General features: G+C 44.2%; 2 protein-coding genes across 7 annotated transcripts in view; one reads left to right on the plus strand and one right to left on the minus strand.

The window, feature by feature from the left end:
* Positions 1–1,385: 1,385 nt before the first annotated feature.
* POLR3F (RNA polymerase III subunit F) lies at positions 1,386–14,064 on the minus strand. 2 transcript variants are annotated; one of them, XM_054024119.1, is made up of 9 exons: positions 13,942–14,064; positions 13,630–13,747; positions 11,825–11,892; positions 10,748–10,815; positions 9,897–10,009; positions 7,739–7,882; positions 5,990–6,097; positions 3,198–3,389; positions 1,386–2,029 (listed from the first exon to the last, which is right to left on the minus strand). In XM_054024119.1, the coding sequence occupies exons 1-9, from the start codon at positions 13,995–13,997 to the stop codon at positions 1,952–1,954; spliced, it is 945 nt and encodes a 314-aa protein (XP_053880094.1). In that variant the 5' UTR covers positions 13,998–14,064; the 3' UTR covers positions 1,386–1,951. The 2 variants fall into 2 exon arrangements, with proteins under 2 accessions (XP_053880094.1, XP_053880095.1); XM_054024120.1 differs by lacking the exon at positions 5,990–6,097.
* An 87-nt stretch (positions 14,065–14,151) lies between these two features.
* Positions 14,152–17,657, plus strand: part of DZANK1 (double zinc ribbon and ankyrin repeat domains 1) — a 35,107-nt gene continuing 31,601 nt past the window's right edge. The window contains exons 1-3 of one of the 5 annotated variants that reach the window (XM_054024265.1): positions 14,152–14,172; positions 16,036–16,160; positions 16,931–17,084. In XM_054024265.1, coding sequence (XP_053880240.1) covers positions 16,052–16,160; positions 16,931–17,084 — 263 coding nt within the window. In that variant the 5' untranslated portion in view covers positions 14,152–14,172; positions 16,036–16,051. Of the gene's footprint in view, positions 14,173–14,215; positions 14,293–14,746; positions 14,894–16,035; positions 16,161–16,930; positions 17,085–17,657 lie in introns of those variants that run through there. The other 4 variants (XM_054024266.1, XM_054024264.1, XM_054024263.1 and 1 more) reach the window with 4 other exon arrangements.

Consider the following 17,657-nt stretch of genomic DNA (forward strand, 5'->3'; position numbering starts at 1 on the left):
AATGATCCCACACTTGTTTTTTACCCCCTTTTATCATGCCCCAGAGACTTTCAATAGGTCTGTCTCCCACTTCTGTCTCTGCCTCACTGCAAGTGCCTTGTATATCTTTATATACCATCTTTCCCCTGCCTGTCCTTCCTCAACAAGTTGTACCCTTCTAGACCAATATTCCAGTCATGTGAATTATGCCAGCAAATCTCTGTGATACCAACTATGTCATAATTGTGATTATTCACTAGTATTTCTAGTTCTTCCTGTTTAATCCCCTTACTTCTTGCATTAGTATACAGACCTTTAAGATGTTCATTAGATTTCCCCCTCTAGACTCTCCTTGGTCCCAGCTTTGATTGCCCATGTTCCTCCCAGATTCCAACCCTTCACCCAGGTCTCCATGTTACAGACTCACCTGTGGGCTTTTGTCTGCTGCCCCACTAGATTAGCAGGTCTGCATCCAAAGATACTCTTCCCTTTCCTTGATAGGTGGACTCCATCTTTGTTCAGCAGTCCTTCTCAGAACAGTATCTTGTGGTCAAGGAAGCCAGTCATCCTGGCAACACCATCTGGGTGGTCACCAGGTGTTCACCACCACGATGTGAATGTCTGTGCTTGGGCCCCTCCCTTTGACCGAAAGGATCTATGAAAACACCATCTGTGCCCCCATCTCCCTCACCCCTATGTAAATATCAGAAACAAAACAATCATTCCAATAAGAAGTTAGGAAAGTTTCTCTACTGAATAGCTGGCCAATTGTGAGTATTCCATGGGTCTCCCAATCTTTGGTTCATGATTTGGGTGAAGAGCTGGATCATTTGCAATGGGCGTCATTGGCGAAAGAAAAGAGCTCATCTTATTTCTAGTTCTATCCCAATCCCACCTAGAAGCCTTTGCTAAAGGATGTGTGCACATTTCTGGAGGGCGTGATTTTACATTAATCCATGGTAAACCAGCAATGTGAAATACACTCTCCTATCTGTAAGACTAAACTGTGAAGATTTTTTAAAATATCACTGTCATTCTAGTCAAATACTTTGCTTTATCTCTCAGTTATGTGATTTTAATCCCCAAAATGCACTGACAATGATTAACAAATTATCTCTCCGGCTGTTTGTTGAGTGAAATGAAAATCTTAAATGACCCTCAGTTCTGGGTACCTACAGCCAGGTTCTACTGTAGAACCGTAGGGCTAGAAGGGACTGCAAGAGTCATCTAGTCTAACCCCCAGTCAAGATGCAGGATTTGTGGTGTCTAAATCATCCAAGACAGATGGTGATCCAACCTCCTTTTGAAAACCTCCAATGAAGAAGCTTCCACAACCTCCCAAGGCAGTCTGTTCCATTGTCTTATTGTAATAGAAGTAATGAAGAAAACAGACCAAATATACCTGATGATATTCAAATAGCGTTTTATTTAAAAACACTAGAAGAGGAGAAGGAAGAATCAATGAGTGATGCTTGCCAATGCGCTCAGAGTCTGTGTTATGCAACATTTGTCTCCAACCAGACTTTTGTTACCACTGGAGTAAGGTGCTGCCTTTAGGACTGCGCTCTCCGCTCAGAATTGCTGCTCTGAACATTGAAGTTCTTTGTAAACATCAGAGCTAGCAACTTATTTTCTCATGTTCAAAATGTACCTTTCAGTACAGAGCTATCCATAACCCTCCAAGATTTTCTATTACATCCCAGTCCTTTTGTCAAGTTACCATGCCTTCCTTTTTGGTGTGAGAATGGGGATAGGTTGCCATCAATCACTTGACCTCAAGTAGTGCATCACTTTTGGTCCATTATCAGGACTGCTAACAAACCAATGTGTTGCTTCTCTGCATGTAATTAAAACAAATAAACGCCATGTCCTGAAGTGGCTCACAAAAAAACGAGTCCACAATTAAAAAGCAAACTGGTTCATGAAGGTAGGCTGCAAAGAGTGGGTACAAGCCACGGTTCTCATCTTGTCATCAAAATTCTAGCCACTCTGCCATATAAATGCAGTTTGATGGAGAAATCTCACCACCTTCATGGCAGTCATCAAAGACCTGTGGTAAAATGAAAGCAGATGTAAGTAGACTTCCTCACAACTGGATGTAAAACACTGAAATGTTTGCTCCATGGAGGGGTAGAATGAACACAAGACTGGGATCCAGGAGATCATGGGATCTACTCCCAACCCTGACAGAGATCATTATTTATATTACACTAGCACCAGAGGCACCACTCAGGATCAGGGCCCCACTGTGCTAGGCACTGTACACACAGTGATTGACTGTCCCGGCCTTGGACAGTTTATAAGTTAGCAGACAAGACAAAGGGGTACAAATAGGTGAAATAACTTGCCCAAGAGCACACACCAGGGGAACAGCACTGGGATTAGAACCCGTTTTATGACTCCCCATTCAATTCTCGATCCATCAGACAAGACCACAGTGCCATCGCAAAGAACAGGAATAATCAACAGCTAGGCTGCTTTGATGGGCAAGAAATCATTACATCAATACAAACAGCCCTTGTAAAAACCTCCATTCACACATTATACCAATAAATGAGTTGGCTGAGGGTAAAGAGATTAAAAATTAGAGAGGGCCAGAAAGAAGCTAACGGACATTGTCCGGTTAAAACCCTGGTTTGAAAACATTTTCTACTCACGTTTAAAGCCTTTGATTATTACAGCTAAAGAGTTTTAGAAGCATTTACTGTTTATTTCTGCTTTTTTACTGCAAGGCTTTTTGTAGTTCTCATCTTGGACAGTGAAAGTAAATCAGGGAGTGTCACTTTTTGGTTCCCATGTGTTATAAAAATGCAACAATGTTTGGGCTGTCACTCAGCCGGGGCATGAGCTTGTATAAGCTTCCCGTTGGAATTAAAAACAAACAAAACAAAACATTATTAAAACACTTTCTACTGGTCTTAGATCTCCCAGACACGTGTGTATAAAAACTACATTTTGGAGCATGTTTAACTTGACAGTGTCCTTTTACCATGCAATCAAGGGATGAGATGCAGTGTGTAAATAGGAAACATCATGGGCTAAATAAAAGTATCAGTCTTTTATTTACTCCATAGCCAAGGCTTTGTGACCTCCACTGACTTTTTGAAGTCAACGGGACTACTCCTGTGTGTAACGTTAAGCACGTGACTAAATGTTTGCCGGACCCGGGTCTACATTTGTAAGTACTTCTTCCTCCATATACACAATAAGTAACTTACTGGGCAGAGTCCACAGGGTGTCCGGATTAACCCAGTGGGTTGGATGATAGGATTGACAGCTCTGTACAATTTCATGTGTCCATCCACACTGCCAACTGTCCCTTCTTTTGCGGCAATGATGGTCATCTCCACCTTTCCATCATATATTAGTGTGTTTAAAATAGTTTCGATATCCTCCATTGACAATTCGACCTAAAGGCAATTTTGTAAAAAAATAAAAAATATTGGTAACAACTAGAGAAAAGGTGTAGCAATAGGAAAATAAACTCTCATTAATTAATGACTACATTCATCCATCATTGCTAAGACTTTAGAGATCCGGTGTAGCCTTGATACAGGCACGTAATTCACTGAATCACTGCAGTTATGCAGTAAAGAGAACAAAGATTTTTACCGCTTTTCTTACAGTTCTTTTAAAATAATGCTGGGCTTTCAGATAGATTTTCCAAGTGGGATTTCCCCATACTCCTTAAGTGTCTGCAATAATTCAGATAGGATTATCTGATAATCCAATAATCCTATGATGATTTGGGAAATCTAAGTACAGTTTATGAATTCTGTTTGAGATTATGAACTATGGTCAATCATAATGTTTAACCCTTATGATCATCATTATGATGTTCTTGCCTCTAAGGAAACAGGGAGGAGTGCCAAGTGTCTATTTCTGAATAGAGGGCCTTTAGAGACCATCAAAACCTGAATATAATCTTGCCCAAACAGAACAGGATGTCTGTCTCCTCCGGGAAACAACTTTTCTCATTTGTCTGCATACAGTTACGGTTTTAAGGAGTGGAAAATCCCCAGAAAGGGGACCAAGAGAGGTATCAGGGCAGGAGCTTAAAAACACAAAGGGTGAGAAGTTAAAGGAGGACTTGGAGGAAGACAGAGGAATAAAGGGCCAGGTGTCATGAGCTAGAGGGAACCTTGTTGACGGTCAGATCAGCTGGAGCTGAAGGACACTGATTGAAGGGGAGAGAGAGAGACACACCCCCCCCCCCCCCATGATTTGGAGAAGCCTTGAGCTGGAGGATTGCAGTTCAACAGAGCACTTGGATCCTGAAGAGACACTGATCCAAATCCCATAGAACTCTCAAGAGTGGTGAGGAAACTGAGCCAGGGAATGGCACACAGGCAGTTGTTGTTATGGAGCTGTATATTCCATGCTGTCTAAAGCAGAGCGACTGTTTTTAGAAGTCCTTTTACAAAGTCTGTGTCTAGTCGTTTCAACGATCATGTGTCCCTGAAGGTGACAACTGTAAATCAGAGTGTTCACAAGGCGAAAACTCTGGGAATGGGCGTGCTAAAGCTCATAGACTCATAGATTTTAAGGTCAGAAGGGACCATTCTGATCATCTGGTCTGACCTCCCGCATGATGCAGGCCACAAAGCCGTCCCTACCCTTTCCCTTGACTCTGCTGTTGAAGTCCCCAAATCCTGTGGTTTAGAGACTTCAATTAGCAGAGAATCCTCCAGCTAGCGATCCCTGCCCCATGCTGCGGAGGAAGGCGAAAAACCTCCAGGGCCTCTGCCAATCTACCCTGGAGGAAAATTCCTTCCCGACCCCAAATATGGCGATCAGTAGAACCCCGAGCACGAAGGCAAGATTCTCCAGCCTGCCCCTCATTAGCCATTATACTATTTACCAGCGATGGCACGCTGTTCCTTTGACTAAAATCACGTTATCCCATTAAACCATTCCCTCCATAAACTTATCTAATTTAATCTTAAAACCAGACAGGTCCTTCGCCCCCACCGTTTCCCTCAGAAGGCTGTTCCAATATTTCACCCCTCTGACGGTCAGAAACCTTCGTCTAATTTCAAGCCTAAACTTCCCCACGGCCAGTTTATATCCATTCGTTCTCGTGTCCACATTAGTACTGAGCTGGAATAATTCCTCTCCCTCCCTGGTATTTATTCCTCCGATATATTTAAAGAGAGCAATCATATCCCCCCTCAGCCTTCGTTTGGTCAGGCTAAACAACCCAAGCTCCTCGAGTCTCCTTTCATACGACAGGTTTTCCATTCCTCTGATCATCCTAGTGGCCCTTCTCTGTACCCGTTCCAGTTTGAGTTCTACTGAGATATCTTGAGGGTCAGCACCGGTCCTAGGGCCAGGACAGCAGGGCCATGGGGTCCCACTTCCAGAAAGGACACCAGACAGAGTCTGCACCCAGGAAGGGTGCCAGAGAGGCCACAGGCAGAGAGAGTAGCTAAACCAGAGCCTACCCAGTGAACAACGGGAGCTTTCGAGCACATGGATTCAGCTGAGTCCAAACACAGCAGCCTGGTGAGTGTCCAGCAGGGAGAGCTTGACCAGGATTGTGACAGATCTTTACTTAACAGGAAACCCCTGGCTGTTTTCTTGCTCTTACATATTATGGTGGAGGTTTTTGAAGGCAGCTAGGAATTTGTTACACATCTCCCATTAAAACTGTGTGGCTAAATTCCTAGCTGACTTCAAGAATCTCAGTTTATGTTCATAGGGAAATTCCAACAAAGCAATTACAAAATTCCCTGTAGCTGGGATTGCCAAAAGAAAATGGGTCCCAATTTGCATTGACTGGGCAGTGGATGCCTAACTCCCTTAGGTGCCTTTGGGAATCCCAGCCTATATCAGCTCTGGAATGTAGTGCAGCACTAACCGCCTACTCCATACACACTGCAATACACGAGACCAATATGCAAACTTGGATGCATCAAGTCAGACACCAAAACTAGGACTTGGGGTCCAAATCCGAAGGTTAGCCATTCGGCAGCAATTTGAAAGGTGGTAAGTTAAACGCCATTCTGACCTTACTGATGCCCAGCTCGCAAATGTATTTCCACACCTCATGGGATGATGCAAACGAACTGTTTCTCTGTATCATGGGGTTCTGTTTGCTGTCATGAGCTGCTTCTGCCTGGGGAAGGATGGAGGGGAGAGTGTGACATACGCAGTCAGTGCTCCCTGTGAAGAGAACGTCTCTAGGTATACAACAGGCTGCTTTTAAACCACTGCAGAGGCAATTTCCAGACAGACAGTCTCTGCCATGTTTTAAGCCAGGGGTGGGAATCTGGCCCCCTGCTTAATTTCATCTGGCCTGTGGGGGAAAACAAAGGTTGCCGGGCCTTCGTTAAAAGTCCGGTCGGCAGCACAGCGGGGCTAAGGCAGGCTCCCTGCCTGTCCTGGCTCCACGCAGCTCCTGGAAGCGACCGGCATGTCCCTGCGGCCCCTAGGCGCAGGGGCGATCAGGGAAACTCCGCATGCTGCCGCCACCCCAGTGCTGGCTCTGCAGCTCCCTGGCCAATGGGAGCTGCGGGGTCGGTGCCTGCAACGCACACTGCACAGAGCCACCTGGCTGTGCCTCGGCCTAGGGGCCGCACACGCCAGCTGCTTCCAGGAGCAGAGTGGAGTCAGGACATACAGGGAGCCTCCTTTTAGGCCTGCTGCGCCACCGACCGGGAGCTGCCTGAAGTGCCATATGGCTAGATCCCACAACCCAAACTCCTGCCCCAGCCCTGAGGCTGCTCCCGCACTCCAAACCGCCTGTTCCCATCCCAGAGCCCCCTCCCACACCCTGAACCCCTCATTTCTGGTCCCACCCCGGAGCCCACACCTCCAGCTGGAGCCATCACCCCCACCCCAACCCCCTGTCCCAGCCCAGTGAAAGTGAGTGAGGGTCGGGGAAGAGTGAGTCACTGAGGGAGGGGGGCTGGAGTGAGAGTGGGGCGGGGCCTCAGAGAAGGGACGGGGTGTTCAGTTTTGTGCAATTAGAAAGTTGGCAACCCTAGAGGAAGCCCCAAGCCGCCACAGCCCCCATCCCCCAGGACTGTGTGTGGCCCGCAATTGATTTTTTCGGTGAGTCAATGGCCCCGATAGAAAAAAGGTTCCCCACCACTGTTTTAAGCAGATGATTGTCAACAAATGGAATAATCCTAGATCCATATTGCACAATGAACAGTAAGTGACAAATTACTAGTTAACACTACATACAGTAACGGGACACATTACATTGACCTGAGGCGTTAGAACGTAGGGACCATCACTCTGAGTTTCCCGACAATGGAAAAACCGCAGCCGTAGCTAGCAGCCTGTAATGTTCATTTTGGAGGGAAAGGGAAATTGACACGATTGGACTAGGACTCAGAGAATGGAGGTTGAGCTTTCCCTGGAGAACGGATAGGGAGTACCACTTTCCAGGCACAGTTCACAATAATCAGGGCCGACAACTTTTTTGCACAACTGAGGCAGTATGGGAAAGTTGACCTTTGCTAATTTGTTGTTTGAGATATGAATCTGGGGGAATGATGCTTCTTTTCTTTTAAAAGGTACAAATTATGGGTTTATTAAGGTGAATGATCCATTGCATACATTTGCAGTGGCAATTAAATTAAATTAGGAAAATGCCAATGAAGAATTATGGTCCAGCAACTACATAACCAAGTCCACCTATTTTTATATTAATAACTATATACAAAACTTTTCTTCCACCAGTTTTTAAAGGAAAAGCAATTACCTGTAAAAACAATCAAAGATGGGTTAATCTGTAGCAATCCCTCACCTTAGTCTGTAAGAATTTACAACACTGTTGGTTTAACACCTCCACAAATTCAGATTCAAAGTCTTGGTCGCTGTACCAGGCCCCACCAGTCACGGACCGGTCAGGCTGCAGATTATATAACATGTACACCTTCTTCTTTGAGGCCTATTGAACAATACACACAATTTTTTTTAATACCTGAAAATCTTCCATGAAAGGAAAATTTCATTTAAACAAGCATAGAAGCAATCCATGTAGCACCATGTGCCCTGAAACATGGGAAGTGCATAGCTGCATCAAACCATTATTAGCATGATCTGCACTCCAAGAATACCTGGGTTAAAGAGGAGGTAGTATTTTTGGATTCTGACTCTCAAACTTGTTTTATGGAGCAGGGTTGGAAAAGGTAAACAAAACTACACATCAAAGATAAAGGGCTTTAAAGAAAATGGGACAGATTCACACTAGGGTGGGAACCACTACAACTTCATTTCAAAGAAGTTGCAAAAGGTCTGAATTTAGCCTGTTATCTGATGCCTTTCCAAGTTTCGAGCCTGGTTTTGACCCTTCTTCAGGTCAGAATGCGGTTCAGCAACCCCTCCTATAACAGCATGATGATTAAGCATGACTGATGACCTAGTCTAAAGGGGATGAGAAACCGCTTTAAAAATTATTTAATACAGAACTAGCACTAGACATAGCCAAAACAGCAGTTGTGGCCCGCTATAAACATTTCCCAGTTAAATCAACTTCCATTTTAAAATCACTTCTGAGAGTTTACTCATTTTGTGAAAAGGACACTCGTTCTGCTTTTTGACTCATGGCAGCTACGACAGGACATTGTCTGAGATGACATACAGAGTCAGGTAAGTTTACACATACAATATAGTGGGGCTATGAAACTTCAGAGGGTTGACTTTTTAAGTTATACAATGGCATCTTTAAATTGGAGAAGTTAATTTTAAGATTTTTAAATATAAACATGTATCTTTAGCCATAAATTATAAGTCTTGCTCTGGTAATTCCAGAGCGATGTATTATGCTGTAGGCAATAAGCGGTACCCAAGCTTTTGGTGAACATGAATTCAGTACTATGAATAGGAAAAAGGTTTTATTACACTAAATACAAGTTAGAAAGACAAGGTGGGTTAGGTAATATCTTTTACTGGAGTAACTCCTGTTGCTGAGAGAGAGAAGCTTTCAAGCTACACCGGTAGGTGATTCTTCAATCACAGACCTGAAGAAGAGCTCCGTGTAGCTCGAAAGCTTCTCTCTCTCACCAACAAAAGTTGGTCCAGTAAAAGATTTTACCTAACTCACCTTCTCTCTCTCTAATATCCTGGGACTGACACAGCTGCAGCAACACAGCACTAAAACACAAGTGCCTAATGAACACATTTTAGAGTGAGCATTTCTGAAGCTTCATTAACAACTATGACAAGAGACCAAAACAGCTCAGAACATGAAGCAGCTGCAATAAAGCCCCTGGATTCTGCAATAAATGAAGGATGAATACACTTCACAAAGCCATCTCATAAATGGTTTACATATTCCAAATCAAGTATTGTAAACTGGGTCAGATGCTTTTTCAACTCCATTGAAGTCATGTTATTAGTATAGACTTTGATTCAGGATAGCACTTAGGCACATCTTTTAAGTCTGTCCTGAATAGGAATGCTTTCCTGAATCACAGCTATAACCATCAGCAGGTTAAAAACTTTCCCCCACTTAAGAGAAATTATGTCCAAAGAAAATTTTGGCTGTGGGGATAGTCTGGAAAGAACAAAGCACAGAAGTTTTAGTTTGGCCTAAGCAGTGCACTGTAACAGAAGAGACGATTGTTATAAGGATTATTGTGATTCCTACTGTTTTGAATAAATGATACCAGCAACTCTTTGCTAAAGTTATTGCACCTCTACTCTTCTCTAATATTTGCATTTAGATAGTGCCCTATATTGGAGACTGTCAGTGCTTTACAACGTAGTTAAAGTATTGTCTCCATTTTATAGAGGAGCAAATTGAGGTACAGAGATGTTAAGTGATCTTCCCAAGATCATGGAGAGTCAGTGACGTAGCTGGGAGAATAACCCAAGTTTCTTGACTGCCCGTCACCTGCTCTAACAAACATACTTTGCAGTATATACAGTATTTCAAGTATTTAAAACTACAGATTACTCACTGCCACAGACTTAACAGCTTTAATAAGTTTCTTGCTCTCCAAGTTTTTCAGTATCTTGTTTATCTCTGTTAAAGGTAGATTACTTTTGTATCTAATATCTCGGCTCCAAATACCTGTTTAAAATGAAAAAAGGGAAAGCTGAATTCAAATGAATATGAACAGAGCATTACAAGTCTCAGGCACATTACAATTGTTCTTATGTTCAAGCCAAGGCCCGAGCTGTTCCTTTCCAATTTAGAATTCACATCAGTGTTGCTAAATAGGATGCACTGTGTAGCGTATTATTCAAGCATCTCCCTACAGTTGTTATAACAAGAACTTGCCTGCTTTGAGAGCTCATACAGGTGAGTTCTATTTTGTCAATAGATTTGACCAAAAAATGGGGAAACCATTTTGTCTGAGGGCCCCTTGGTTCTGGAACTCTCAACCCTTCACTCTTCAGTCTAACAGTTTGTTGGCCTTCATATGCTGCAAGGCTCATCTGTTTTCCTAGGCTCGCTCAGAGAGTTTGGGATATGAAGCAGTCCAGCAGGGGAGGATATTTTATAGGGAATCTATACTTTCTAGTCACAGAAGGGGCTGGGAGAGGAATTGACTAAAGTCCTAATGTGGATACGGATACTTTACTTGTTTATTTTTAGTGATTAGTTAAGCATGTAATACCTCAAACGGATGCTTTTAAAACAACTAGAGTAAAGAAGCCAGAGTTAGTAATGCTTTGTTTGTATATTATCATGCCTTTAATTCTTGAGTATTGAGAAACAGTACACACCATTTTCCCCAAATACATGCTAAGCAACGGAGCTAGCACAGGTCATGAATAAAATTAAAATAGTCCTTGAATAAGTCACCTTTGTTGGCTGCATCCTCTATAATTTGATAGACCAGCTTCTCTTGATTGTCAGATCCCTTCATTTTACTGTAAAGGACAGATTACAAAAGGGACAGGTGTTAGTTATTGTGAATGTCCAGCAGGATAGAAGTAAACTAGATTTGTTTTAAACTGTGGAAAGCAAAACTATAAAATGAATTCAATTACACAAAGAAAGCAGCTAGTTTCTAGTTATTGCAGTTCCTTGTTATTACAGACAGCTTTTATCGTTTCTTACATGTCATGTCAAGTCAGCCATAGACACACTCAGCATTTTGTTGGTGCACTACTCTGGTTTTCCCCATCACTACCACGAGCACCAATTGCTCATCTACAACTGCAGTAGCTCAATCCTGAATAAAATCTTACCCAAACTAAGCAGCCCCTGGATGGAACATCTGGGAAGGTGCAACCAAGTGCTCTCACCTCTGAAGTTTGCCTTCCCCACTGGTCTAAGAAAGCCTGATTCTGCTGAGCTCCAGGCCACAACATCTCTTTTTTGAAGCATTTGAGAGTGGATTAGAGGTGTGCGCATTTGAGGGGGACGGTGGAGTGGGGAGGACTGTTAGGTTTGGGGATTTTCCTTCTTTGAAGCAAACAGAGTACATCTTTATTCAGTTTTGTAAAGGCACATTTTATGAACCAAATAAAAACCCCATTTAGTATACAGAGTAATATACTCAGGGTTGGATGACTGTTACAAATGTAGGGCCTCATCCTGCACTCTGCTCCATCGAGGCAGACCCCTGGACCCACAGCAGAGCCCCAGTGACTTCAGTGGACTACACTTTAGCATACAGGTCTGCCTGCATGGATCAGAGCACCTGATGGGGGGCTTTACTACCCACAATAGTGTTTCCAACACCACATAATCCAACTTCAATGCAACTATTCACAGTGGGAAGTATGATCTCCAACAGCATTTATAAAATGGGGCCCAAAGCAAGTAAATGTGCCAGCTTGGAATGAATGGGTGAATAACATTTGATTGCTACCATCACAAGGATTTCACTGGGAGAGTGCATGAGAACTGTCCCTTCAACAAAATAAAGGTTACCCAGCATTTTGAGACTCTTTGATCCTGTAGAGAAGGCCAGTGTTGCTCCTGAGAAGGTCTAGCTGTCCCTGAAAGAGACAGACACAAATACTATTATAAGAGCTTGACATTTACCTTTTAAACATTAAATCTCATTTAATTTTGCCTAAATTAAAAAAAAAAAAAAAAAAAAAAAAAAAAAAAACAGACCAAAATACATTTTCATCCTTTGGAAACACCAGGACATTTTCGACAGCTCTGCTCAGGAAATATTCTGTCCATTTATCATCCAGCTGCTAGAGATGATTGACATTGCTCCTGGCCTCTTCCTGCAACACGTCATTAACTAAAATGTAGAAATCTACTCTTTCCTCTTCCAACACTGCACAAAGGATGTAAAGCTCCAACATGCACCTCTCTCAGCCTGCAGTAACATGTCCATTGAATCATTTCATTGCTCATTTACATAGCCAACAGTTAGCTTGAAAACACAAGTCAATGTAAAAAAATATGACTAAGGCTCAGCTCCGATAAGATGGAGGTGATGTCATATGATATGAGAAAGCATTCTAAACTGCAGTAAAAATTGTGACAGTTCCTTCAGTTGAGTGCATTTACCCACCTACTGTCAGAATAATTTACATTCTCAGGATGCTGCTAGATTCTCCTCCTTATCACTCCCAGACTCCCATACAACAGCTGTGACTAAGAATACATTATTTCATCTTCAGCTGGCCAAGAGATGGTGACCATTCCCCTCAGATGCAGGCTTTGCCATGATTACTTATGTCCATTACCTCAAGGCAGGACAAGTGCAACATGGTCTAACTTGGGCTAACTTTGAAGATCTACCTTTTTAGGTAGGGCAAACAGATGGAAGCATACTATACCAGTGCATCATATTCTACATTGCCTGCTAATTAATTTACAGGCGGAAACCCTAAATAGTCTAGGCTCCCAGTTATCTCAAAGAATGCTCTTCTCATATGCCACAACTTTGCTCAGAGGGAACACTTGCTATTTATCCCAAGGGTGAAGCATGTGAGAGATGAGTGCGGAGTATTCTCAGTGGTGGCCTCTTGCATCTGGAATTCAATTCTGACATATACATGTATATCAGGACTCAGACCTGGTCACTTTTAGAGCAAGATTCAAGATGTCTGGTTATTAAGGCTTTAACTATAACAGCAAAGCTTGGACTTTCCTGACAGTCTACTAAATTGTTAATCACCACTTCAAATCCTCTCAGGGAAGCTGCGTTGGCTACTGTAGAGAAATGCAAGAAACATGGTCGCCATTTTGGGCAATATGTTGGTTGGTTCCATGCTCGCATATAAATGGCACTCAGTTATATTGGTTACATGTGCCTTATAATAATAAATGCAACTAAAACTACAGTAAATCAAAAGATATGAGATAATCCTGTACACTTTGACCTAAAATCTAGTAAACATTGGGTGAAATCCTGGCCCCACTGTAGTCAATGAGAAAACTTCCTTTGACTTCCATGAGACCAGGATGTCACCCTCCCTCTAAAAGCAGACACCAACAGGATTCAATAAGGGTAGGTAAATCTATGGCTCTTTCAGGTTATCCCTATATTACAGAACAATACCAATGAGGTTTCTGATGCAGTGACAGTCCTTAACAGAAACACACTCGTATTGCTTTGCTAGATCCCGGAAGATTAATACACAAGGCCCAACTCTGCAGCTGCTCTACGCTGGTAATGCCTGATGAAGTCCTCGGAGTTCATGCATATGAAAGGGCTGTGAGCTCCCTCCAGCAGCGCCAAACTGGCCGTACGGATGGGGAGGTGACCCTACCACGGAGAGCAGCCTGTTGATAGCCATGGCCCGCTGCTGGGGTTCCATGTGGGGCATGTCATTCTGGATCACTTGGTCGGTGATGCCGTGAGGGAACTGGTGGCAGAGCTCAATGATCCTGGAGGCGAGAAGAGGAGGAGGAGCAGAGTCAGTTCACAACACAACACAAAGACACAACACACAGCCCCTCTCAGCCCCCTCACCCCACCCCAGCTGCGCTCCAGCCCTGCCCCCACCTCTGCCCAGCGCTGGGGGCCCGCACCCCCCCGAGCACCGCTCACCCCCACCCAGGCCCCGGCCCCTCAGCCGCACCTGTTCTCTATCTCCAGCGGGTCCGGGACCTCCGGCTTCACCTTCACCTCGGCCATGGCAGCCGGGACCCGGCCGCGGGTCAATCCACTACCCCGGCGGCGCAACCCCCAGCCAGGTCCCTCGGCGGCGCGGCGCGGAGAGATGACGTCACAGAGGAGCCCCGGTTGCTATGGCGCAGCCGGAGGCAGACCAATCCGGGGCCGCCTTCTTGCGGGTTGGGCAGCGTCTCTGGTAACGGGGGCGCCGGGGGAGTAACGGGGAGGGAGCCGCGTGGGGGGCGACTGGAGCCCCGGGGTGAGCCCGGGATGGGGACGGGAGCCGGTCCTGAGCCCGGGAGCCGTATACTAGGGGGTGGGTCCAGAGCCCGGAGTGGGGCGGGAGCAGTTTGGGGGGGGTCCAGAGCGGGGGGAGCCTGATGCGGTGGGGGGGGGATCCAGAGCCCGGGGCGGGGGGAGTCTGATGGGGGCGGGGTCCAGAGCCCGAAGTGGGGTGGGAGCAGTTTGCGGGGGGTCCAGAGCGGGGGGAGCCTGATGGGGGGGGGGGCAGAGCCCGGAGTGGGGCGGGAGCAGGTTGGGGGGTCCGGAGCCCGGGGCGGGGGGAGCCTGATGGGGGCAGGGTCCAGAGCCCGGAGTGGGGCGGGAGCAGTTTGGGGGGGTCCAGAGCGGGGGGAGCCTAATGCGGTGGGGGGGGGCAGAGCCCGGAGTGGGGCGGGAGCAGGTTGGGGGGGTCTGGAGCCTGGGGCGGGGGGAGCCTGATGGGGGCGGGGTCCAGAGCCCGGAGTGGGGCGGGAGCAGGTTGGGGGGGTCCGGAGCCCAAGGCCGGGGGAGCCGTGTAGAACAACCAGAGCCAGCGGGTGCGGGTGGCTGCCCGGCTTTGGTATCTAGTCTGAATGCGGTGAGATGCCTGCTCTGTGCACCAACAGAATTACAATTTTTGGTTCTGCCTCCCGCAGGTGCATAAGAAACAATCAGCTATTCAAATAAACCAGTATGGTCAGCTGGCCACCTGAGGGTGTAGAAAACCAATCTGAATGATTCCGCCATTTTTTAATTCTGCGCTAGAGGTGGCAGATTCTGGCAAATGTGCTGCATCCCGGCGTTTCTGGTGGGAGGAATAATGGCGCTGCTGAAATTGCTATACCAGTGCTTGCTATCAGTACAGGCAATGCAATAGTGCAGAGTCAGACTGACACTATAGTTACCCTTGATCAGAACAAGTGCAATCCCAGTGTTCACATGAACGAATGAACGTCTGTGCAGAATGGATAGTAGTTTTGTGTGTGGATGTGTGGGATGTTACAGACATATTGGGGGGGTTGGAAAGTTGATTGTAAAACCAGAACTTGCTAGTGTAGACAAGGTCTTTGGCTGTGAACATGACCACCAAGACCTACATTAGGGGCTTGTCTATATTATACATTTTTATCATCTCTAAGCACAGTTGTTTGCAATTAAGTTCGATGACACAGTGCTGGCCATTGTAAATCATGCCAAAATCATGTTCTGCATCATTTGTCTTAATATAGTATAGGGCAGGCGAGACACCACTCAGGAATAGCAGAGAGTGCCTTATTTTAGTCCTCTTCAGCAAATTATCTTGGGTTCCATGTAGACACTCATATAAACATAGTGAAACAAGTAGCTGATTTCTCCTACATCAGATATTAGGTGGGTGGAGCCACATCTATTATAAACAAGGCCAACACTCTTCATGATTATCTCATGAACTGTCACGCAGATCCGGCGCCATGTATCACTGACACATCATGGACAGGGCTGACCTTGGCAAAGCTGGTTTCAGATCAATCAACTCATGCAATGAAGATCAGATTGGAATGAATGTAGTGGTACTTTTCTCACACTCTGTCCAAAATTCCAGAGTTGCAGTTCTTTTAGCATGCTCAGATTGGTTCAATAGGAAAAAATTTTCAATGGACAGCAAAACAGATAAGAATGTTGTTGTTATAAGGATTAACAATTTACTGCATCTAATGTTCTCTTTTTTCAGGGAGGTGGAATAGGGGTGTGGAGTTGCATGAAGATTCATTTCTGCTTCACTCTTATGTTTTAAAAGAAACATATGCTATTTTTTCAGATCAGTACAAAGAAAAATGACTGCTGGTTCAGTGTCAGTGCCTCAAATTATACCACTTCGACTCCCTCTGCCAGGGAAGGCTAAACATGAAATAGACACAAATACACATGTAGAAATAAAATCAGGTATAAACAACAGCTTTAAATCTGTACTATAAACCCTGTTCTTTTTATTCTGTAATTTGACTCTCACTTTTTGATACTGAGTTTGCATTCACACTTTATTGTGATTCTGATGAGTACCCATTTTCATAAGTACCTTGCATAAATTAACCCTTTACATCTCTATCCTGAAAACATGCATGTGCTTAACTTCATTAATGTTACTAGTCGCGTTGAAGCTAATAGGACTACTCATGTGTAATGTAACTCAAATGTGTCAGTGTTTGCAGGATCAGGGCCTTATATTTCTGTGCTATTGTGTCTGTTCCATATTCACAATGAAATAGGAAAACCTCAGAATTTGATGATTTTGCAAAACTGTTACTTGAAAATAGCATGGGTCAGTTTCACTCAAAAGGTCCTATCTGTTAGCAAGAGTCTCAGTTTTGAAATTCCAACTTTTCTTTTTCAACCATGATCGTTTTTCATATCAGAATGAGTGACATGTAGACCCTGTGCATATTTTCACATACCCTTTTTGCAACTTTTTTGTGAGAAGATGAATGGCCTGTAATGAAATTGTAATTATTTTGTTACCAAATTTTGTGAGGAGAGAGAGAAAGGGAAAAAAACAAAACACACATTATGGCCCTAATCTTGCAATCCCTTACTCACATCCTTATTTTTTCTCATGTGAGTAAATTAAGCATATGTGTAAGCATTTGCAAGAGGGGGCGCTTATTTTTGCACAGCCCTAATACTGTTTTGGTAATTATCTTATTTGTGTCTTTCAGATACTCCTGATGTTACTATATATTACACGTTAGATGGAAGTAAGCCAGAACTCTTTAGGAGACCTGGCTATGGAGAACGTAACACTTTTAAGTATAAGGGACCTATCACATTACCTGATGGGAAAATAACAGTAAAAGCTTTGGCAGTCACCAAGTAAGTAGCAACGGTCTATATTGCATTATAATTATTGTAATTTATTTGCATTACTGTAGTGCCTAGGAGTCCCTGTTATGGGCCAGGACTCCATTGTGTTAGGCGCTGTATAAACACAGAACAAAAAGACAGCCCCTACTCCAAAGAGCTTACAATCGAAGTAATAGTCATGTAGTCCTCTGTATGGACATCAGTATTGTCTATGCCAGAACATTTATTATTATTATATAGCAATTATTTGTATTGCCCCAACCATGGATCAGGGACCAATTGCACTAGGTATGCTACAAATGCATAACAAAAAGACAGTTTTTGCCCTGAAGAGCTAACAACATAAGTACATTTTTACAATCAAAGTAAATTATTATTATAAAATAATAGTAAGCTCACTTTATAAAGATTAACACATTCTCACAATGACACTGTAAGGTAGGCACATATTATTATTCCCATTTTACAGATAGGGAAATAGACTCCACTGCTCCTGTGTCTATCGTTCTAGGCCCTTATACCACTCGCAACAGAGCTTTGCCCAACCCCATGCTGTGAGTGGTAGAGCTAGGGTTAGAATGT

This window comes from Malaclemys terrapin, chromosome 3, assembly GCF_027887155.1.
Source record: "Malaclemys terrapin pileata isolate rMalTer1 chromosome 3, rMalTer1.hap1, whole genome shotgun sequence".
NCBI lineage: Eukaryota > Metazoa > Chordata > Testudines > Emydidae > Malaclemys > Malaclemys terrapin.